Below are 24053 nucleotides of genomic sequence, written 5' to 3' on the forward strand. Positions count from 1 at the left end.
CTTCCCTCTTTTCATCTGCTGACCAGCGGGGCAGCTCTCATGCCCGGGCTTGGGGGAGAAGCAAGATTTCACTTTGTGCATGCAGGAAAAGTCCCACCCCAGGCCTCATGTCAGCTGAGGCACTAGCTCAGCCACGGGAACCGCACCAGTTTCTGCCTGGCAGCAACACCCAGGTACCTCCTGGGCCATCATCCAGGCAAACCCCTGGCCACACGAGGTGGGGCAGGGTGAATGCACACTCTTGACAAGTGGCCCAGGATGGTACAAAGGGAAGAGAGAGGGCTGCATCCACATCCACAGGAACAGGGCGGGGTCTAGGGAGGATGACCTCCATGGCCTTAGTCACCGCGGACATTCTTTGGTTAACATGAAAAATCAGTGTGGGATGCAGCCCTGGACTCCCCGGCATTGCTGCAGGGGTGGTCCTCCAAGGGCCAGGTGCAGGACCCGTGCCGGTGCAGCCCTCTCGCTCTACTCCCAGGTCTGTCTCCACCTCCTGAGGCCTGGACATCCTTGTGCCAGCTACTAGTCAGCTCTTGCACAGGCCTGAGTGTGGGCACAGGGGCCTGGGCCGGGTGGGTTTGTGTGGCTTTGGATGGCTGGGCCACCTGACGGGGCTTGTGCTTGTTTTTGAAGGAGGATGACAGTCACCTGAAGGTGTTCTGTGAGCTCCTGGGCCTGGAGAGTGGCAGAGTTGCTCAGTGGCTGTGCAATCGCAAAATCGTCACAAGCTCTGAGACGGTGGTAAAACCCATGACCAGGCCTCAGGCTGTCAATGCCAGGGATGCTCTGGCCAAAAAGATCTATGCTCACCTGTTCGACTTCATTGTGGAGAGAATTAACCAAGCGTTGCAGTTTTCAGGCAAGCAGCACACTTTTATTGGTGTTTTGGACATTTATGGGTAAGATTCTCTTCAGTGAGCCTGTCTTTCCTCCTTTACATGTTGAGAACCATGTGGTTTTTAGATTATTTTGTTCTGGTTCCTTTGTATTTCACATGATTAGAAAGATAACACTCTCTGCTTTTGCCCCTATAGATGCTAAGTACACTCTACTGGGCTATGGTGCCGTTTATTTAAAGTGCATTAAAGAGATGCTGAATTAGTAATGACTGGCGTTAAGAGCTCACTGTGTGCCAGCTCTGAGGCTGCCTGACTTCCCTGAGCTTTCTCACTTCATTCTTAAGCAACCTCATAACTATCCCCATTTTAGAGCTGCAACAACCAAGGCTTAGAAAGACTCAATAACTTGGTCACAGTTGCTCCACTGGTGGGAAAACCCAGCACAGTTGTGAGGCTCCTGCTTCTGCTTTTCCCACCAAAGGCCCCTGTGGTGTGGAGCCCCGGGGTCCCTTCCCATTCAAATCACAGGGGACGACAAGTCACCTAGGCCTGCATCTTGCCCAAGCCCAGCGGCCAGAGGTGGACTGAACCCAGGTCTCTGATCAGCCACCGCCACCCCAATCATTTTCTGTTCTCGGGTGAGAAGGTCTTGGATTTTCCCCAGCCCTCCTCCCGGAGATCTTACCCTTCATCCCATCCTGGAATTGGGTTCTTTTTCATTGTCTCTGCCTGGTCCTCCTTCTCTAAACCCCAGGCCCAGCTCCTGCTGAAACTGCTGGGGAGTAACCAGAGTGGAAGCTGGCATGGAGGGCTCCGCAGAGGTTGTTATCCCTCAGGATTTTCTCAACAGCTGGCCCCAGTGCCCAGCCCTTGCCTCTCTCCTGGGACCCACCCTGGTTTCTTAGCAGGAGAAGGGGGAAGATTGACCCATGAAAGGCATCGTGGAGTGTTCCACCTGGATTGGGGGATCTCCCCCCACACCCTGGCAAAAAGCAGCTCAACCCCATTCCCCATGCAAAGGGGAGAGCCGAGCCCTGGCCTTCATGGCCCTGCTGCTGCCTCCTGGGGAGGAGGGGACAGGGCCACGCCACGCTGTCACGCTGTTGGACTTGCACGCGGGTAGAGAGGCAGCTTTTCCCATAGCTGTCAAATGGGAGACAGTGCCTCAAGGGAGTTGCTTTGTTTAATTTAGATTCTACGTTAATATGTATGGCTCCCAATTCATAGTACATGTCAACAGTTATAAAATGCTTAATACATTACTGGGATAGTCTAGTCAATTATTTACCTTGTCTTGTTCCAAGAAAGTGTTTGAGCAGCCCGTAAAAGCTTAAGTGAACTTTTAAAAATGGATAGTCCTCATTAAAAATAGTCCTGTTTCACTGTGGTGGAAATATGTAATTGTTCTGTTATTCTCTGTTCTTTTGGGTGTTTTAAAAATGTATTTTTAAATGGCAGTCCTTTATTTTAAGAGTGTATTTCTTTTTTTTTTTTTTGAGACAGAGTCTTGCTCTGTCGCCTAGGCTGGAGTACAGTGGCACCATCTCAGCTCACTGCAACCTCCTCCTCCCAGGTTCAAGTGATTCTCCTGCCTCAGCCTCCCTGGTAGTTGGGACTACAGGCACCTGCCACCACACCTGGCTAATTTTTTGTATTTTTAGTAGCTATGGCGTTTCACAGTATTAGCCAGGATGGTCTCGATCTCCTGACCTTGCAATCTGTCCACCTCGGCCTCCCAAAGTGCTGCGATTACAGGCGTGAGCCACCACGCCCGGCCATTATTTCATATTTTTATCTAACAGATATTTATATCCCAGGCACTGTGTTGGAGGCAATGGTTGAACAGCACAGACACACGGCTCTTGCCGCCGTGGGACCGAGACTGGTGAGGGCGGCAGGCCGGCAGTAGAGGTTGGGATGAGTCCTGGGAAGGGAGGAAGGTGTGCTGGAGGTTAGCAGGGGGTGGGGACAGAGCAGGGGCAGCCGTGTGCAAGGAGTAGCAAGCTGGATGTTGGCCCCCAGGCAGGATCCAGGACCACTGTAATAAGGAATCTGAATTTTTCAGCTATGTGGAAAAACCTGAGATGAGTATTTATAAATTCTCAAAGACTTGTTAGAATAAATTATTTTAAGATTCCTCTCAAATATTCTAACAACAGCCTCTTTGCTGCCACCCTTGAGTTCATGAGACGCCTCCAAAAAATCAGTTTTCCTCTAGGCAGCAGGGCTGCAGCCCGGGGCCAAGCCCTTCCCGCCCCCTCCAGCAGCCTCACTTCTAGGCTAACCCTCGCCCAGGCGTACCTGCAACTTTTGAGAAAGCTCATTTTGACTGGGAAATAAGGAAGCTTCAAAGGAACAGTTAGCATCTTTGAAAGCAAGTAAAGCTGAGGCTATGAGCTTCCAGGTCTAAGCTGAGAGCGGACGAAGGCTGGTGACTCCCCGGCCTGTCGTGTTAGGTTCTTTGGACCCAGAGTTGGAAAAGCCTGGGTCTGGGGGTCAGACCCCTCGGAGTGAGCTCCATAGCATGCCAGTTACGTGACCCCAAGAAAGTCACAGAACCTCTCCAAGCCTCAGTTTCTGCATCTACAAGATGGGGCCTCTCTTGCAGGGTGATTTTGAAGACAAGATGGAAGGTATGCAGGTACCTTGAAAACCATAAGCATGGATCCAATGTGAAGTGTTATCATAGTCAATGTGCCTTTAGCATTTTAAGTCACAGATCTAGGTCTTTCCATAGGTCCTAAACTTCAGTTCTTTGTGCCCCCAAATAATGCATTGATATTTGACATTTTGCCAGGTTCTAGAAAGCCCTGCCCTTGGCCCCAACTGTGAGCTGCAGAGCGCAGTGAGACCCTTTTGAATCTCCCCTAGGCCCAGCCCTGGCCTTGCTTCCATGAGCAGACCAGCCTCCAAATCTCTGAGCCACCAAGGCTGCGTGTGGAATGGGGCCGTTCGAGCTGCTATGCGTCACCCTGGAGCTGCCTAGAGGACAGTCCAGGTTCTTACCCTGCCCAGGAATTCCAGATTGAGCCAAACCAGCTGTCAAGTGAGACTCCCAGGGAACCCGTGGTAGGAGCTGGCAGGAACCTCTCAGGATTAGGGTGGTTAAGAACAAAGCTTTAGAGGCACCAAGCACTGGGGTCGAATTGCATTTCTGGCACCACTTGCTGGCTGTTGGTCCTCACCATGGTCACTCCTTCTCTGACCCTCGTGTGACAGTGGAGCCACAGGAGCCCTTCACATAGGGCTGTGTGAGGGTTAAGGGAGGTGACATGCATAAATGCTGACACCTTAAAGCGCTCAGCAAGCTGCCTCCCAGCTGGAGCGCATCTGGCCAGGTGCTAAATTTGGCGCCTCTGTTTTGTTCTGCCCACAGCATGTTTTGCAGAGTGGGATTACTCACTTAAAAGTCCCAGTTTTCTGCCTTTTCTTGAGAACCAGTGAATCTAACATCCTGGCCCACATTCGTCCATGGCTACGGCTGGCAGGAGCTGAGTAGCAGCTGCCCCTTGGACAATCCTGATGGCTCTCCAGCCCCCGCACGGCTCACTGTTGTGCCGTATCTAGTCTGCTTCCCAGGCCTGTCCCCAAGGGCTCCTCTCAGTTCTTGAGCTTGCAACTTCAAAGCAACTGCAGAGGCAACTGATGAAAGTCTGAACATGGAAGCCAGCCGTGTCTGTCTCGTCCCTGACGGAGTGTGCTGGGCTGTAGGATATGAAATGACTTTGTCCTTTTCCTCCAGGAACTCTGAAAGCACCCCTTCGGGAGGCAAAATTGTGCCGCAATTGTGCTGCTCCTGCCCTCAACAGACAAGGAAAGGAGAATAGGAAACCACATTGCCTTCTCACTGAAGGCACAGGCATCACAGTCAGGCAGCTTCGCAGCTAAGTTCTGACACAAGCTGTGTGACCTTTGGCAAGTTTCTTAACCTCTCAGGCTTATTTTTGACCTGTAAAGTCAGAATAACAATTGCCAATATCACTGTTGTTGTGCAGACTACACCATATCGTGACACGCCTATTTTAATGCCTTGCTTGGGGTAGGTGTTTTATACCTACCAGATTCCTTCCAGGGGACAACCAGGAAAAGGGTTACATATAAACTGACTACTAGGATATCATTAAAACCAGAAGCTTTGAGGGGCATTTAAAACTTGTAGAAGATATAGCAAATGTTTAAGCTTCTAAGTGTCAAAAAATATCTATAAACAAATGCATATGTCCTGCTTCAGGTTATATTTTAACTTGTTTAAATTGTATTTCAGTTTTGAAACCTTTGATGTGAACAGCTTTGAACAATTTTGCATCAATTACGCTAATGAAAAACTGCAACAACAGTTTAACATGGTAAGTGACCCTTCTGCCTTCTTGACTAGTTCTCAGCCGTGTGTATGTGTGTGTCTGTGTGTCTGTGTGTCTGTGTGTCTGTGTGTGTGTGTGTGTGATCATGGAAAGAGGCATTCTTCTTCAGGTTTCAAATTTTTATGCAAGGAGCCTCACGCTGGGTTACTGCACCACCTTGTGGCCAAATCTTGAAATCACACCCTCTCATCTATTTGCTCTTTTTTGAATCACCTGCCAATGTGTGAGCCTTACTGCGCCTCTTGGATACAGACCCTCTGTGCAGCCAGGCAAAACTATTTAGTTGGTTGCCTGAGGCCTCCACTTTCTTTCAAGCCTCTCTGTCTTTGCACTTGCTGCTTTCTCTGCCTTAACCCACCTGCTCCTGTTTTTTCCCCATTGCTTTATCTTCACCTGGCCAACTCCAGCTTGTGTTTTGAGATCCAGCTCCCCTGAGAGCCTTCCGCGTTATCTCCTGGCCTCCTCCTATGTGCTTCCTTGTCACAGGCCCGTCACATGGGATTATCATCATTTGCATGCAAGTCTCCAAATAGACTTAGTCACCTGGAGAGTCCAGGACTGGCATTCTTTGTCTCTCTCAGCCCAGTGCTTATCTCGGCACATGCAGCACTAAACAGCAGATGGCCAATGGATTATGGGAATGAGTTTCTCCAGCCTTAATTTAGAACAAGACATATATGGTACCTTCGTAACTACTGATAAGATCAAATGTATCCTCCCATGGAAACAGACAGGAGATGGATTCCAATTTTTTTTCCCACTAGGAAGATTTGTTTATTCAAAAGACATTTTTGAGTGCCTATTGTGTATACCAGGTACCAAGTTAAGTGCTGAGATAGAAAGATGAATAAGACAATTTTAAAAATGTTGACTAAATGCTACTTGTGGCCGTTTTGGCATTTATTATTGCTATGTGTATTGAATACAATTTCGACCTCTTAAATCAGTTCCCTAGATGCAAGAACTTTAGTGAATTCACTTTTGAACTCCCAACAGTACTGATGCCTTTCTGCTCCTAACAGAAATCGATGAAGTTAAAAGTTGATTGGACATCCTTCTACATTGGCTCTACCATGAAACTACTCTCATATTTTTTTAAATAGTTGCCTCCCTCACATTTCTATTTGGCTCTGTTTCTGAAAAGCCATGAAAGTGAAAATGCTTTACTAACTCACATTTTCCTTTTAGCCTACATCCTAAACTTTGGCTACATGTTCATGGGAAGAATTTTGATTCCAGTTCATAATAGAAATCATGTATTAATACCCTAACAGTTACTCCATGGAAAGGTTATACCTTTGTTAGTGTTTAGTCTTATTCTGCCTCAGAACCCCTGAGGAAAAGTCTTGGAGAGCTTGGGCTTTGGCTCAAACTAAATTGGGTTTGAGTCTCAGCTCTACCTCCCTCTGGGACCTGGGGTTCTCTAAGCCTCTGTTTCCTTGTTTTAAAAATGAGTCGTCATTACACATTGTATGCATGTGTCAAAATACCACATGTACCACAAAACTATGTACAACTATTATATATCAATTTTAAAAGAGTCAATAATAGCTGTCTAATGTTGTGAGAAGACCTAACATTGAATCCTACTCAGAAGTTTCTTTTTTTTTTGCCCAGAATTAATTCATGTATAACCATTAAATTTCATTCCATTGTAAATTTCTATTTCTTTAACATTTGCAAGGCTTTCCTGGAAATTTAACATTAATAACTACAGCTGAGGTTTATTCCAAGTGCATATTCAGTATAACTCACCTGAAGTCCAACTCTCTGTGGCTGCTACCCTGTCCCCTGGCTGCAGTGGCGTGCTGCTCCCCAGCATGTCCACCTTACCCTCAAAGTGACACTGATGGCAGATGTCTTGCCAAAAATCACAAATCAGAGGCTGCAATTCTATTTTTTGTTTTTGCTTTTGTTATCCCCTCCTGTTCTTCTTCCTCATCCACTTCCTCCTCCTTCTCTTCCTTTTTCCTCTTCTCCTTTTTCTGAGTCGTCTGTCCATCTGTAGATCCTCCCAGGAGGGGTAGTACCTTCCTTCAGTTGTCGGCACAGGGAGCTTTGGTTAGGACTCTCCTGATCTCCGGTCTCCCTCATCTGGCTGCCACTGGGCCTTGCACCTGATGCCCGCAGGGAGCTCAGCAGTAGCAGGTGTAGAAGTGCAGGTGCCACCTTCCCCTCTCAGCCCACTTACCCTCCACGTGACTTTCTGTGGTCACGTCACACCATGGACCCCGTGTCCTGAGCCTGACGTCCATCCTGACCTCTTCCCTCGTCATCCTCCTCCCCAAGTCGCAGCCACCAAGAGCATCGGGCTGAGTCCTCACTGGTCTCATTGCCTGCGGTCCTTCCCTCCTCTGAGCCATCCTTCAGGTCTCGTCATAATCCCTCCACCCTCCAGTGGGTCCTCACTGCTCCTAGAAAAAGGCCATAGGCCCAGAATTCTCTAGGGAGGGTGTGAAGGTCTCGGGTGATCTGACTCTACCATTCTTTGCCACCACATTGCCTGCTGTCCTCCTGTACTTTCTAACCTGCTTGAGGTGCGTTTCTCAAGCACCCATTGAGCTTTTGTGCGGTTCCCACTGGGATTCCTCCATGGGAGGCTTTTGTTCTTGATGCCCCACCCACCCCACCCCACCTCACCACACCCCACCTCACCACACCTCACTACACCTCACCACCCCTCACCACCCCTCACCACCAACCAGCCCAGCTTTCTTTCATCCTCCATGGTAGGCCTGAGTACATCCTCTGGAAGCCTCCCGGATACCCCTACAGCCCAAATAAGTAGTGCACAAAGATCTCTAAGCAGTGGGCTTCTCTCACTGGCCCGGCAACTAGCATTCTCAGGTAGTTGGCTCCACCCAGCCAGGCTGCATTAGGCCAAAGAGGCTGGATCTGTCCTTGAATAGCTCCTAGCAGGAAGGGGCTGTAGGACCACACTGAGTACCATGTGGTGCTGGTGGTGACACAGGCTGGCCCAAGCCATGTCCTGGGAGGTGGAGACCCACTCAGACTAGGTGGGAGGATGACAGCTAGACCCGCTTTAGGAACTCAGTGGTATTGATCATAGTATGGGCCTTGTCTATACTTCAGGGTCTTCCTGTTTAAACATAAATATTACAGATCAACCATTTATGTTTTCCAAATGCTTACGTCCTGCTCTTTGGAAACACACTTTAATATTCTGTTTTACTTTCTGTATTAACTTTGGATTCCTAGCATGTCTTCAAACTGGAACAAGAAGAATACATGAAGGAAGATATCCCTTGGACGCTGATAGATTTCTATGACAATCAACCGGTTATTGATCTGATTGAAGCAAAAATGGGAATTCTGGAGTTACTGGATGAAGAATGTTTGGTAACTTTTAAGAATAATTGTTTTTTTCAACTTTTAAGTATTAACAGAGGAGCATTTTGCAAAGCAGTTTTTTTGAAGTGTGCTTGTAAAATCCTGGTGTTTACCCAGTTGGTTGGGTGGATATTAATGCTGGGACAGCATCCACAGCAGGGACCCCAGAGGGCCCGCTGGGCCTTTTGCCCTCAGCCTGTGTAGACCACCCTTGGGGAGCTGCACCACCTCTTAGGTAACGTCCAGCACGGAGGCTGACCCAAGGTGTATGTAGAAACATGCATGGAAACAGCAGGTGACTCCACTCAAGCTGTCGGTGACTAATAACAATTGAGTTTTCTTTTATATCCTGGTTCTTGTGAGTCATCAGCTATAGCTGAAAAATCAACATCGTGTGATTCACCGGAAGAGCTCTCTAGGAGTTTTCTTCTTACCTTTCCCTCTGGGAAACCCCGAAGTTGGCCAGCCTGGCAGTGTCTCTTGTGGGGGCACAAGAACAAATAATCCCCAAGAGGGGATTAATAAGGTTTCGGGGTTAAAGGATTTTTTTTTTTTTTTTTTTTGAGATGGAGTCTTGCTCTGTCACCCAGGCTGGAGTGCAGTGGTGTGATCTCAGCTCACTGCAACCTCCACTTCCTGAGTTCAAGCGATTCTCCTGTCTCAGCCTCTGGAGTAGCTGGAATTATAGGCGCCCACCACCAGGCCCAGCTAATTTTTTTTTTTTTTTTGAGACGGAGTCTCACTCTGTTGCCCAGGCTGGAGTGCAGTGGTGTGATCTCGGCTCACTGCAACCTCCACCTCCCAGATTCAAGCGATTCTCCTGCCTCAGCCTCCTGAGTAACTGGGATTACAGGTGCACACCACCACGCCCAGCTAATTTTTGTATTTTTAGTAGAGATGGGGTTTCACCATGTTGGTCAGGCTGGTCTCAAACTCCTGACCTCATGATCCACCCGCCTCAGTCTCCCAAAGTGCTAGGATTACAGGCTTGAGCCACCATGCCCGGCCATGCCTGGTTAATTTTTTCTTTTTTTTTTTTGTTTTTTTTTTTGAGATGGAGTCTCACTGTCTCCCAGGCTGGAGTGCAGTGGTGTATCTTAGCTCACTGCAAGCTCTGCCTCCTGAGTTCATGCCATTCTCCTGCCTCAGCCTCCCAAGTAGCTGGGAGTACAGGTGCCCGCCACGACGCCCAGCTAAATTTTTGTATTTTTAGTAGAGACAAGGTTTCACCATGTTAGCCAGGATGATCTCGATCTCCTGACCTCGTGATCCGCCCACCTCAGCCTCCCAAAGTGCTGGGATTACAGGCGTGAGCCACCGTGCCTGGCCAATTTTTGTGTTTTTAGTAGAGACAGGGTTTCCGTCTCAAAAAAAAAAAATCACGTGTATCAAGAACAAATTTTGCAACTAGCTTAGTACAAGGAGGTATGCTCTTATTTCAAGGAGTGAGTTAATTAGGAAGTAAAATAAGAAAAACTGTTTTCCTGAGGCAAGGGAAGGGGAGGACTGTCTATTCAGGTGCCAGCCTTTTCCCATTCACCCGTGAATAAAGGTCATGTTCATGTAATGGAACCCACACTATTTTTTTCCTGAACCTTTAGACTTCTTTGGGAAGAAATAAAATACCACCCATTTTATAGAAATAAAATTCTTCATTCTAAAGTTATTGTGCGACCATTTCTTTTTAAAGTTTTGTTCTTCTAAAGGGACGTTGATGTATCCATTTAAATATCACCTCAAACACCCCACAACTATATGTAATTGTTATTTGTCAATAATTTTTAAAGTGCCCTAAAGATTAAGATTAAGGACAAATTGATGCCTAAAGTTGCTCTTTTAAAAAAGGCTTTAAGGCCAGGCGCAGTGGCTAATGCCTGTAACCCCAGCACTTTGGGGAGGCCAAGGTGGGTGGATCACCTGAGTTTAGGAGTTGGAGAGCAGCCTGGCCAACATTGTGAAACCCCGTCTCTACTAAAAATACAAAAATTAGCCGCGCGTGGTGGCAGGCACTTGTAATCCCAGCTACTTGGGAGGCTGAGGCAGGAGAATCACTTGAACCCAGGAGGCAGAGGTTGCCGTGGACTGAGATGGCGCCGTTGCACTCCAGCCTGGGTGGAAGAGCCAGACTCCATCTCAAAAATAAATAAATAGGAAGCCTGTAATTGAGAGCAGTTCACTAAAGTGCCAAATCACCTTGGTTTCTTAGAATTAGTGCTTTTCCTCGCCTGTATGAATCTCTAGTTTTCTTACTTGCTAGTTGCTTTATTTTTATTTTCCAGTTACCACATGGAACTGATGAAAACTGGCTTCAAAAGCTGTATAATAATTTTGTCAACAAGAACCCTTTGTTTGAAAAGCCTAGAATGTCGAACACATCCTTTGTCATCCAGCACTTTGCTGATAAGGTACTGCGAAGGTCTCCAGCAATGCCGTCGACCCCAGAACCCACACAGCCTCTAGGAGGAGTAGGCAGGCCGGGAATGTTTCTGGTCAGATTCAAGTCACACTTAACATGTAGCTTTGATAAGTGTGTGTTTAACAGTTCCTGCTTTGTTTTTATGATGACATACATGAGTTTCAACTGTACTACTTTAAAGACGAATGTGTTGTTAAAAGACCTCACTTCTGATTTTGAATTTACTGTGAATTCATTAACCTCTTATCAGTTTATTTTCTGTATGAAAGTGTGATCATCAAGACAGCATAATTCTTTCCTATGATGAAAGCTATATCTTTTTCTGAAGTTCTATTTGATTAAACTGGACTATATTACAATGGCAACATAGGTTAATTCAAGATGTTGATGGGTTATCTTCGTGCTTTTTTTCATCTTTTGCATCTTTTTTCTTCTTTATATGTCTCCTTTTTCTTTTTGCTAAACAGATGTTACTTGTCTGAAATGAAAAATTTTTGTTAAAATTGCATTATAGAAAGCTTAGAAAACAGAAGGAAAAAATTGCCATAACCACCTGTCCTAAATGTACATTCTTATTTGTTTTCCTTCCTTAAGGGAGCTCCTACCTCCTCCCATGTCCTGGTTGGGTGTTGCCTTGGTAGGCTGGCCCAGTGCCAGGGCTCACGGGAATGACTTGTGCTTGTCTGTGTTTATTGCAGAGGCTGGTGCTGTGAGTCAGAGCTGGTCAGTCCCGAGTGACTGATGGTGGAGGGAGGGGACAGCAACCTGGAAAGCTATGATCACCTTTGTGTGCTCACAGAGGACTGTAAAATATTAAAATATAGGATTGGCCGGGTGCAGTGGCTCACACCTGTAATCCCAGCACTTTAGGAGGCTGAGGCGAGTGAATTGCTTGAGGCCAGAAATTCGAGACCAGTCTGGCCAACATGGCAAAACCCCGTCTCTACTAAAAAATACAAAAATTAGCCAGGCGTGGTGGCACGCACCTGTAATCCGAGCTACTCAGGTGATTGAGGCAGGAAAATTGCTGGAACCTGGGAGGTTGCATTGAGCCGAGATCACGCCACTGCACTCCGGCCTGGCCGACAGAGTAAGACCCTGTCTCAAAAAAAAAAAAAAAAAAAGTTAAGTTTTTAGTGCTTAGACTTTTTCAGATAGGCTCCTGAAAAGATGCCTATGAAATGAATGATCATATGCAAAATTATATTTTCTAGCTATTGTCATAATTTCAGGGTCTGGTCCCTGAACCAGAAAGGAAAGGCCAGACTCCATAAAAAGCACATATGGGATTTCTTTCAAGGGTCTCTCTTTATAGGATGTAGTTTCTGTACATGTAAATTCTCTCACCTGCCACTTCCAGGAAGTCTCCCTTCAAAAAACTAGGCAGCGTTTGGGCTGGACTGTGGATTGATTGGTGGGAAGAACCCACACACGCTATGGGGTTAGATTAGGTTTTCGGTCTCATTGGCCAGGGAAATCAGGTCATATTGAATGCAAGGCAGCTGAGCTTAGATGTAGCAACTCAGCACATCTTCCCTTGGTCCCCGAGTCCCCAACAGAGGCATCAGCTGCCTGTGACACTGTCCCCACAGATGCTCGCCCGGACCAGGACAGCTCTATATTTGCCACCTTTGCCTGTCTGTCCTAGTGGCTCACACCACCATTCTGGAACAATTTGTACAACAATCCAGGTACTTCATTCACAAAGAAGTGTTTACAAACAGCCGGTGTTCCTGGATCTTAACCTACCGGCAAGAGTACTTCCTTGCCTGGGGTACAAAGCAGAGGCCATGCCCAGGAACCCTCTGCCTCCAGATTCCAGCACTCTCCCCTGTTTCCTCATTGTCAATTTTTAACATTAATTTTAATATGTTTTTAATTTATGAAAAATATATTATCACATATTAAGATATGCAATCCAGAGGCATGAACTATAGGGAGGTTGAATGTTTAAGCAGCCACCCTGATATGCCATGGTTTGAGGGATTCGAGAAGCGTTACTTATCAGAAAGGGCAGCATGGAGAGTTTTTCTAAGCCAGATTCAAGCAGTGTAAACGTTTACCCACTCTAAACCTGACTGAGGGCTTGGCGGCTCTCGAAGGCCCGGTGGTCAGCTGATCGGTTTTTCTATCCTTTCTACCACATTAATGTTGATTTAGGAAACGATGTCTGTTTGAACCCAGTGAACACCACTAAGCTTTTTCCTCCTCCTGGTGGCTTCAAAGGCAAAGGGAGACCTAAGTCAGGTGTTCTTGTATGAACTGCACATACCGCAGGGAGCAACGGGACCCCTGTGGCCAGAGGGAGCTGACAGGTGAGTGCAGAGTGATCAGCAGGCAGGTGAGAGATCCAGGTGGTAGCAGAGCAGACACATTCCCAGCTGATACATAATGGGGCTGCTGCGGTGGCGCACAGAAAACAGACCTCTTTTTGTAAGATCGCCTCTATAGCCTTTTTATTAATCTTTCTTTAAAAAGAGATGAAACTTGTGCTTAGAGCCTATATTCTTTGGCCTCTTTGGGAATAATTGATTGCTTCCTCTGTATAGGTAGAGTATAAATGTGAAGGTTTCCTGGAGAAAAACAGAGACACCGTCTATGACATGCTGGTCGAAATCCTGAGAGCAAGTAAGGTCTGTAAAGTCCTAGTGGTAACTAAAACTATTATATAATTGACATGGATCTAGATGTATATAAGGAAAGAGTAAGGGGAGAGAGAGCGCGTGTGTGTGTGTAAACTCTCTGGACAGTGGTAACTTGTAGCTCACAGTTACAAAAAGATAACTACTGTAAATCTACTATATGCAAAATCAGAAATCAAACATGCAGATGACGGGAAGGACAGCTAATAGAACCATTAAAGAATCACAATTCCAACCACATGTGGTGGCTCACGCCTGTAATCCCAACACTTTGGGAGGCGGAGGTGGGTGGATTGCTTGAGGCCAGAAGTTTGAGACCAGCCTAGCCAAAAAGGCGAGACCCCATCTCTTCTAAAAATATAAAAACATTAGCAAGGAGTGGTGACATGCCTGTAGTCCCAGGTACTTGGGAGGCTGAGGTTGGGAAGACTGCTTGGCCCTGAGAGGTAGAGGCCGCAGCGAGCCATGATTGCACCACTGCACTCTAGCCTGGGTAACAGAGCAAGACCCTGTCTCAAAACAAAACAAAACAAAACAAAATACGAAATTCACTCTGAGAGAAGATAAGACATTTAAAGAAATAACTGATACAAAGCAGAAGGTAGTAAGTGCTTTAAAAGAGGTACAAATACAAGATGAAGACAGTTCAGAGAAGTCGGGATTCATTCATTCATTGTGAAGGGGGTGGGGCTGGAAAACTTCTTTTTTTTCTTTTTTTTTTGAGACGGAGTCTCGCTCTGTTGCCCAGGCTGGAGTGCAGTGGCGCGATCTCGGCTCACTGCAAGCTCCGCCTCCCGGGTTCACGCCATTCTCCTGCCTCAGCCTCCTGAGTAACTGGGACTACAGGCGCCCGCCACCATCCCCGGCTAGTTTTCTTGTATTTTTTAGTAGTGACAGGGTTTCACCGTGTTAGCCAGGATGGTCTCAATCTCCTGACCTCGTGATCTGCCCGTCTCGGCCTCCCAAAGTGCTGGGATTACAGGCTTGAGCCACCGCGCCCGGCCATGGAAAACATTTTAAGAGATTCATGGGTAGGGTTTGGATTTGCAGGGATGAGAATGTGGAGTAGGAGGGAGGAGATTGCAGGTGGAGACACAGAGTGAGCCAGGCACGGAGGTGAGAATAGTAGATGTTTCCACTTTCTGACACTTAGAGTGATACCCACATACAGACATTGACATACTCTTCTTCTCTGTTCCCATTCCTGGGAAAGAAGCCATGGGCCATCCCTAGGGAAGACGATCCTCTTGTGGAATTGAGATTTGGCTGTAGACGTTGGTGAGGTTGTTCACTGCCCACTAGTTTAGCTGGGTTGTCACCATTTATGTGGCTTGTATGAGTGAGGACTGTGGACAGTTGCTTTTGGACATTGAGATCCTCTCTGTTCCTTCCAGTTTCATCTCTGTGCCAACTTTTTTCAAGAAAATCCAGCTCCTCTTTCTCCTTTTGGTTCAATGATTACAGTTAAATCTGCAAAGCAAGTCATCAAGCCGAACAGCAAGCATTTCCGGACCACGGTTGGGAACAAGGTACTGAGAAGGTGTTTGAGAGTGAGGGTTCTAAAGGCAGGGCCAGGCCCTGGGGAGCCAGGGCACTCAGAGGACCCATATTCCAGGCCTGGACATGGATGGACGCTGGGACTCTTCCAGTCTAACATGCACTCCACTGCAAAAAGTTCATCGTCGTCATACTTCCCCCTCCAAGGCAGCACGCACTGGAGCGAACCACACTTTTGCACAATAACATGGTTTATTCAGTTCTCTGCTGTCTGGGAGTATTAGTGTTCTGTCCAGAACGGTAGGACATGCTGATAAACCACAGTCATGGACTGAAACCTTTCATAAAAGGTGTTTACGCATGAGGTTAACTTTTCTTCCTATTGAGTAACTTAACAAGGTTGGGCTGCGTTTTACCGTGATGTAAGCAGTAAATTATTTCAGAGCCCTGTTTGATCTCTAGCTTTGTTTCCTAGTTCCGCAGCTCTCTGTACTTGCTCATGGAGACCCTCAATGCGACAACGCCCCACTACGTTCGATGCATCAAGCCAAATGATGAGAAGTTACCCTTCGAGTAAGTTCTTATACAACTCACAGTGAAGATGCGGGGAGGCAGTTGCTGCCATAAAGTTGGAGAATTTGCTTCCAGTTGTCTTGAGATTTACCCTGTGTCTGGGTTTTTTTTAGTGATTTAGAACAATGCTGCCCTTTACATAAAATGTTAGCTCAGCCCCTCTGGTTAAACCCCCTCATCTCCAGGGCTCAGTAAAAGGGCTAGATTTGAAAGAATCTTCTACAACTAAAGTTTTTGCAACTGAGCCAGAACCTGTTACTTGATTAAAAGGAGAATGAGTATGCGTGTTTGTAGAAGATCGTGGAAGGTCGGAAGATTTGTCCTCACATGTGATGGCATGAGGCATTATGCTTGTTCTCTGGGACCCCACGGAGGAGACCCAGTGCCTGTGCATATAAGGTGTAACGAGTCCCTTGTAGCTTACTAGAGCTGAAAGAGGTGCCTAAAGGGGGATGAGCTGCCTATGGAGGTGGTGAGTGTGTCCGTGGGTCACCAGATGGGTGAGACCGAAGCTGCAGAGCCACCTGTTAGGTGTTTTATGGAGGAAATTCAAGCATCAGTGGGTGCTTGGGCCAGGCGAGCTAGCACGTTTCTTTCCACTTGGTTGTCGTTTGAAGCTCAACTCAAAGGCCGGTTCCCCCAAGGCCTTCTCCCTGCCACCTCCATCAGAGTCAGCTGCTCCTTTCTCTATATCCCACTGCACCTTTCTGGACTGTTTTGCAGAGGTGCTATTTTTCTTGGTCAGGCAATAGAAACGTACTAAGTATCTGCTGGGTACCTGGCCCAGGGTCACAGTCTAGGCGAGTCTGCTGTGCCTGCTTATGGGCATGTTGAGCAGTTACGTTGGCTTAACACTTGATAATGTTGTCTTTTTTAAGGTTTGACTCCAAAAGAATTGTTCAGCAGCTGCGAGCCTGTGGTGTTTTAGAAACGATTCGCATTAGTGCACAGAGCTACCCTTCCAGGTATGTTGTCCGTCCTTGTTTTGGGGGGAAAAGTAGCCAACTTCAGAGCTATGCTGAGAACCAAGGACATGGCTGCCATGATTTTTGTCACATACTTTTGGCTTCTGTAAAGTGCCCCCAAGATTTTCCCACTGCCCCGTGGAAGTCCAGAGGAGGGTGAGAAATAGGCTTTGTGGGGGACGGAGGCCGCCACCACCTCCTCACCCCATCACTGCATCTCGGCGGCTGGTGGCGACCCCACTGCCTCCCCGGTGTGCTGGGGAAGACGCTGACTGGGAGAAGGAGCACGATTGCTGGGGCAGACAGTTGTGCTCAGGGTGGTCTTGATAGCGTCCCAGGCAGGCGGGGATCAAAGATCAGTGCCTTTATCCTCAGGACAGATTCCACCACCCCCGCCCTGTGACAACAGTGGCAGGTAAGGCAGTGGCATCCCCAGACACAATGCTCTTCCTCTGACACGCCTGGCTTTGATCCCCTTTGATTTTCCAGGTGGACATACATCGAGTTCTACAGTCGCTACGGCATTCTCATGACCAAGCAAGAGCTTTCCTTCAGCGATAAAAAGGAGGTGTGCAAGGCGGTTTTACACAGACTCATTCAGGTCAGTTTCCCCACCTCCTGCGATCGTGGTCTCCTTCCTGGAAGCACGTCTCCCAAACCTGCTGTTTTATCTTTGTCTCGGACGCTCAGGACTGTAATCATGAACGCCTGAGAGGAGAGAAAATGTGCCCGGAGCACTTGTCTGCTGAGGAGACTGTAGCAGAGCGTTCAGTGGGCCATGAGTCCCTGTTAGGGACCCACATCCGAACCCTGGCCTCCCCAATATCCTTGTGTCCTGCTTTGCTCTCCCATGATCTAACCCAGTCCTCTGTGGACCAGGCTTATAGGATATGGTCAACTGGGGTTGTCGCCAAGCCACGTGGGCTCCAGGCATGGTGCCCAGTGTGGACTGACATCATTGCTGCAGTGATGAGTTGTGATGGGAAGGAGATGGGAAGTTACAAGGTCCAGCAAAAGGGATGTTGAAGAGAACCCAAAATGAAGACAGAAAACCAAACTTCCCCAGTTTCTTCTACTCCGATGTAGAGACCACGAGTGAGCGGCTGAGGTTCTCCAGCAGCCCAACTGAGAATCGCCGCAAATGACACCCCTCTCTCACCCACAGAGGGATTCCTCAGCCTAAGTCCCATTTCTCCCTCCAGGGTGACTTGAAACAAACAACTCAAAGTATACATTTCTAGATCATGATGTGAGTTTTTCTGCCTTAAATGTCAAAATCACAATATTTCTGGCACCTTTGAATCCCTAAAGGTCTTTTCCAAATACTGTACTGTAGAAAATCTGAAAGATTTTAATTCTAACTGTATCATTTTTCTCTTCCAGGATTCTAATCAGTACCAGTTTGGTAAAACCAAAATTTTCTTCAGAGCAGGACAAGTGGCTTATTTAGAGAAACTTCGATTGGATAAACTGAGGCAGAGTTGTGTTGTGATACAAAAGCACATTCGTGGCTGGCTCCAGAGGAAAAAATTCCTCCGGGAGAGACGAGCCGCCCTGATAATCCAGCGGTACTTCCGGGGTCAGCAAACCGTGAGGTGTGTTGGAATCAAGGAACACATGTGGAACTGTGGGGCTTTCTGTGCTGATTATCTCCAGGGGGAGGACCCATCAAGGGCAAGGGACCCTTCTCTTGTGACCCAGGGTGCAGACGTGCAGGGGTCCCTTGGTGGTCATGAGCACTGGGGCAAGAAGGGTTCATCTCTCAGGGGCAGTAGTGCTGGCTCTGCCTGGCGTCTATGTGGTGAGCCGACACCAGGGCCCTGCAGGGAGGAAGCCCTGGTGAGAGTGTTACTAAGGAGAGTCAGGGTTCTAGAAGCTCAGGGAGAGGCCCGGGGCCCCTTTCCTGTGGGAACTGAAAATGCCTAAGGCCAGCAAGGCCCTAGTGAAGATCCAAAGGACAGATGTCAAGAATAGCCAGCGATCAGCCTGCCAGCAACAGGTGGGGTGCACCATGGCAGAGGGGGTCCCTGGCAAGGCGTGGCAGCAAACCAATCGCAGAACCCCTGAGCAGGAAGACCACAGCAGCCCCAGCCAAGCCAAGGGCTGAGGGGAGGGCCATCCACCAGCTTTACTGATCCCACCTGGCTTGAGGGGTCCTGAGAGTCCACACGACCCTGCCAGCCCACTGAAGGACCTCGGTCATTTCGGGACTTCCAGGGCTTTGGCGTACCTGCTGGAAAGCACGAGACCGGGGTGCCCCTAGATAAACTGTGTGTTTCTCTCTGCCTGCCCTGCCCCTTCCTTGGGATGCTGTGAGGATGCTTGAGAAGGCCGGTGTTTAGGGTCAGGCTGCATCTGCAAGCCTGACTTCTTCCTGAGCTGGAGGATGACCAGTGGCAGCCTCTGGCCTTCTCTGCATGACCAGCGTGGTGTGGCATGGACACACGGCTGGGCTGGCTCGCCCTCCTGTGCTTCTGGGCCCAGTTGATAACAGCAGTCTCTGGGGAAGGAAACCATAGTTATCTTCCCTGCCAAGGCTATGCTCCCTTCCTATTTGGGGCTCACCAGGGCCTGATCATCCTGCCCTGCTGGCCTCTTGCCTGTCCCACTCATTCCATCCCACTCCTGCCCCCAGTTTAGCTCACAGCATCACCTACCTTGTACTCTGATGGCACCATGCTCCACCTCCCACCTCCTTCCCATCTTCCTACATCAGAGCCTGATTGAGCCACTGCCCTGCACCTGCCTTTAAGGCCCCTGTTTCCTACAGAATAGCATTCAGTCTCTGACGTGATATTCAAAGCCCTCCATAGCGTGGGTGCATTCATAAGAATGGAAGCTCCATGAGGGCAGGGGCCACACTTGTCTGGTCATCCATACCTGGACCTAGCATGGTGGCTGTCATAGAAGGTGTTCAACAAATATGTTTTTAAAATAACAAATGGTGCCCATCTATTTCTCTAACCTCATCGACGTCTAATTTTCTTCATCCATCTTATTCTAGTGATTCCAAACAAACTCCTTTTCTGAATATTTCAGGCACTGCAGGGCCTCCATGCCTTTACTCATGCTGGTCCCTCATCCTGAAAGCCTTTTCCAGCCTTCACTGGGTACAGACATCCTACTCTATCATGGGCTGGTTCACATACCAGCTGTCCCCAAGCAGAATAACTGTTTTTTCCCCTCTCACTTACAGATCTAGTTAGTTGGTATTTTATTTTTCTTTTTTCTTGGCCATTTATTAGTCTTTCTGTACGTGAGGCTGTCAATTCTAAAGGCAAGAACATCATCTTCACCTCTAGTCATTTAGACAGGGACAGCAAACTTTTTCTGTAAAGGACCAGATGATCATTATTTAAGGCGTTGGGGTCTTGCAGTCTTTCCTGCTGCTGAGGCATGAAAGCAGCCATGGGTGATACGTAAATAATAGATGTGGCTGTGTTCCAGTAAAGCTTGATAAGGACAGGTGGTAGCCATCGTTGGCCAGCCCTGATCTGGAGCCTCCAGCACGATTTCTCACATGAATGAATGAGTACATGAATGAGCAAGTGCAGCGCCAGTGCACGGTCTCGTCGTGGTCTCTGTGGGTACCTGAGTGGAGGCGAATCGATTGGCCTGAATGGGAAACGTGTGAAAGTTCCCATGTGGTTCTTCAAGGAGAGGGAACTGGGAACTGGCCTCAAGTAGTCATTAGAATAAAAAACCGCTCACAGAATTTAATATGGAGAGGTGCAAAATATTTGAACCTTCCTTACTAAACACATGCTAGCCAAGCTTGCAGCTGTGTGATGGAAGTTGATGCTCTGTGGATAACAGACTCACTCTTCATCCTTGTTAATCAAGGAAAGCTATTACTGCAGTGGCCTTAAAAGAAGCCTGGGCAGCCATAATCATTCAGAAGCACTGCCGCGGGTATCTTGTTCGCAACCTGTATCAGCTGATTCGCGTGGCCACCATCACCATCCAGGCCTACACCCGAGGATTCCTGGCAAGGAGGAGGTATCGAAAGGTAAGGCCAACCTCTCTCTAGAGGAGGGGAGGGTGTACGGGCCTTCCTTACTGAGAACAAAACAGGGGCCAGGGAAAGACTCCACTGTGGGCAACCTCACTTTGTACAAAGTGTCAGCCAAGCCAGAAAGGAGATTCTCCCAGGTGCTGTGGCTCAGGCCTGTAGTCCCAACTGGACATCAGGGAGCTGAGATGGGAGGATTCCTTGAGCCCAGGAGTTCGAGGCTGCAGTGAGCTATGATCATGCCAGTACACTGCAGCCTGCATGGGCAACAGAGGGAGACCTGGTCTCTCTCTCTCTCTCTCTCTCTCTCACACACACACACACACACACATGCACACACACACACACCAGTTGCACTGTTGGTTTCTCTTTCTCCCAGTTGGCCCCAAAGAGACCACACCAAAGGAAAGTACATTTTAAGCCAATAATGTGCACCTAACAGACCTCACCTAAAGCAGAGACTGGGTGGGGAAAGAAACTTTAAAAGATCAGCACACTGGCCGGGCGTGGTGGCTCATGCCTGTAAATCCCAGCACTTCGGAAGGCCGAGGTGAGCAGATCACAAGGTCAGGAGATCGAGACCATCCTGGCTAACACGGTGAAACCCCATCTCTACTAAAAATACAAAAAATTAGCCTGGCGTGGTGGCGGGCGCCTGTAGTCCCAGCTACTCAGGAGACTGAGGCAGGAGAATGGCGTGAGCCCGGGAGGCGGAGCTTGCAGTGAACTGAGATCCGGCCACTGCACTCCAGCCTGGGTGGCAGAGCGAGACTCCGTCTCAAAAAAAAAAAAAAAAATCAGCACACTGCCACCCCACAGACTGTAGAGAGCTCTCACAGCCAGATGAGATGGCCAGGGTACCCAACTCCAAAGAAACAAATTCAAAGTAATATAAAATTGAACAAGTTTTCCACATACGCTATTCAAGATTTCTCTAGCACTAATACAAAGCACAATGAGATGGCTCTTTTAGAGGCAGCAGCTTTAGACCCAGAAAAGGGTGATGAGATGAGCTTCATATGGCAAAAACGTAATTTTCTTTCTTTCAAGGAGGCAGGAGAGCAATAAGTGTTCACTTCAACATGAGGGGTGCATGATCCATCCTGTGAGTGGATGGGAAAGGGGTTGAGATAGGACAAAAGTTTGGTCTCAGAGATTTCACGGTCTTAATTTGGTCACTTCTGATGAAAAAATAAAGTTGTCCAAAGACACTTTAAAGCCGAAAACCTGAACAGTATATTTTGGGGGTTTCTTTCTGGCTAACTCCTGGAATCACCTTTTTTTTTAAAAAAAAAAAAAGGTATTTATTTTTGAGAGAAGTCTCACTCTATTGCTCAGGCTGGAGTGCAGTGGCACAATCATGGCTCACTGCAGCCTCAGCCTCCCAGGCTCAAGCAATCCTCCCATCTCGGCCTCCTGAGTAGCTGGGACCACAGGCGTGAGCCACCATGCCCAGCTAATTTTTCTTTCTTTTTTTTTTTTTTTTTTTTTTTTTTGGTAGAGAATGAGTCTGTCTGTGTTGCCAAGGCTAGTCTTGAGCTCCTGGGCTAAAGGGATCCTCATGCCTCAGCCTCCTGAGTAGCTAGGACTACAGGTACATGCCACTACACCTGGCTACTTTTTGAAATTTTTTTGTAGAGATAAGGTATTGCTATGTTGCCTAGGCTGGTCTTGAACTCCTGGCCTCAAGTGATCTTCCCTCCTGGGCCTCCCAAAGCACTGGGATTACAGGTGTGAGCCATAAACGTGGCCCTAATGCAACTGTTTTGATGCTGAATATGACAAGTATCTTTTTGAAATAACTAGTCTCTCCAAAAAAGAAAAAAGAAAAAGAAAAGAAAAAAAGAAAGTTATAGCAGAGACCGATTTCTTGGGACATGGATTTCTCATACCATTTTTTACCAACAATAGTAAGACTGTTTTAGAGAAGCAGTTGGGGTCCAGTTTATATTTCACAAAACCTTGTTTTAAAGATGCTGGAGGAACACAAGGCTGTGATCCTGCAGAAATACGCACGGGCGTGGCTGGCCAGACGCAGATTCCAGAGTATCCGACGATTCGTGCTCAATATTCAGCTTACTTACAGGGTCCAGCGTTTGCAGAAAAAACTGGAAGATCAGGTAGGTGCTCATAGTGCATCTTTTACATTTACTTTTTCTTACATGGCTGTAGTTTGTTCTGGAGCAGTTCCTTAGCTGTGCTATTCAAATGTATGCCCATGTTAGGAGGTTCAGTTTACGTGGACCACCTGAGCTAGGAAACAGAGGTACACTGTAAAGGGTTGCTGCCTGTGGTGGTGTAGGTTATATACTGCACAAGTATGCCTACCTCAGAGGGCAGGTGGGGCTGAGTCCAGCCTGGCTCCACTTTCCAAGGCAGGTGTCCCTGTGTGAAGCTGTGTTGCCTTGAGGCAAAGGTACCTCATTTGCTCAAAGATGCTGTCTGCATGCCAAGCGTGCTGCCTCGGGATGACATCAGCTCAGAGGAGCTGCCATTTCTAATTTTCCCACAGGTGCCTTAGGGTCTAGCTGCAGCCCTGCCTAGTTTGGGAAGATTCCCCATACCGTTCCCACTGGTATGAAAAGAAACATCCAAGGCCGGGTGTGGTGACTCACGCCTGTAATCCCAGCACTTTGGGAGGCCATGGCGGACGGATCACCTGAGGTCAGGACTTCGAGACCAGCCTGACCAACATTGCGAAATCCCATCTCTACTAAAAATATAAAATTAGCCAGGTGTGGGGGTGCGTGCCTGTAATCCCAGCTACTCAGGAGGCTGAGGCAGGAGAATCACTTGAACCCGGGAGGTAGAGGTTGCGGTGAGCCAAGATCGCACCACTGCACTCCAGCCTGGGCAACAAGAGCAAAACTCCATCTCAAAAAAAACAAAAGAAATATCCAGCTGGGCGCGGTGGCTCAAGCCCGTAATCCCAGCACTTTGGGAGCCTGAGGCGGGCGGATCACGAGGTCAGGAGATCGAGACCATCCTGGCTAACACGGTGAAACCCTGTCTTTACTAAAAATACAAAAAATTAGCCGGGTGTCGTGGCGGGCACCTGTAGTCCCAGCTACTCGGGAGGCTGAGCCAGGAGAATGGTGTGGACCCGGGAGGTGGAGCTTGCAGTGAGCTGAGATTGTGCCACTGCGCTCCAGCCTGGGCAACAGAGAGTGAGACTCCATCTCAAAAAGCAAACAAAAAAGAAAAGAAAAGAAACATCCGTATGCTGTGGAACACACAGTGTCCAGATCCATAAAACTCACTCGCAGGCCTGTCTCCACTAATCCTGAGGCTCTCCTAAGGTGAGCTTTAAACTTAGCCCTAAGCTGTACCACAGGGGTCCTGAACGAAAGGGTGAGTGGGTGAACAAATAGATTTGGCAGCTGATGGGGTTTCC

The 24053-nt window shown here is 48.0% G+C and overlaps 1 protein-coding gene across 1 annotated transcript in view; it reads left to right on the forward strand.

Moving 5' to 3' along the window:
* LOC116275835 (unconventional myosin-Vc-like) overlaps positions 1–24053 on the forward strand; it is an 80513-nt gene that overhangs the window by 22382 nt on the left and 34078 nt on the right. Inside the window, exons 9-20 of the mRNA XM_031668674.1 lie at positions 637–902; positions 5107–5188; positions 8423–8563; positions 10834–10959; positions 13520–13603; positions 15007–15141; positions 15585–15682; positions 16561–16647; positions 17137–17248; positions 18031–18242; positions 20491–20656; positions 22633–22779. Coding sequence (XP_031524534.1) covers positions 637–902; positions 5107–5188; positions 8423–8563; positions 10834–10959; positions 13520–13603; positions 15007–15141; positions 15585–15682; positions 16561–16647; positions 17137–17248; positions 18031–18242; positions 20491–20656; positions 22633–22779 — 1656 coding nt within the window. The remainder of the gene's footprint in view (positions 1–636; positions 903–5106; positions 5189–8422; positions 8564–10833; positions 10960–13519; positions 13604–15006; positions 15142–15584; positions 15683–16560; positions 16648–17136; positions 17249–18030; positions 18243–20490; positions 20657–22632; positions 22780–24053) is intronic.

Source organism: Papio anubis, chromosome 7, assembly GCF_008728515.1.
Source record: "Papio anubis isolate 15944 chromosome 7, Panubis1.0, whole genome shotgun sequence".
In the NCBI taxonomy this organism is placed as follows: domain Eukaryota; kingdom Metazoa; phylum Chordata; class Mammalia; order Primates; family Cercopithecidae; genus Papio; species Papio anubis.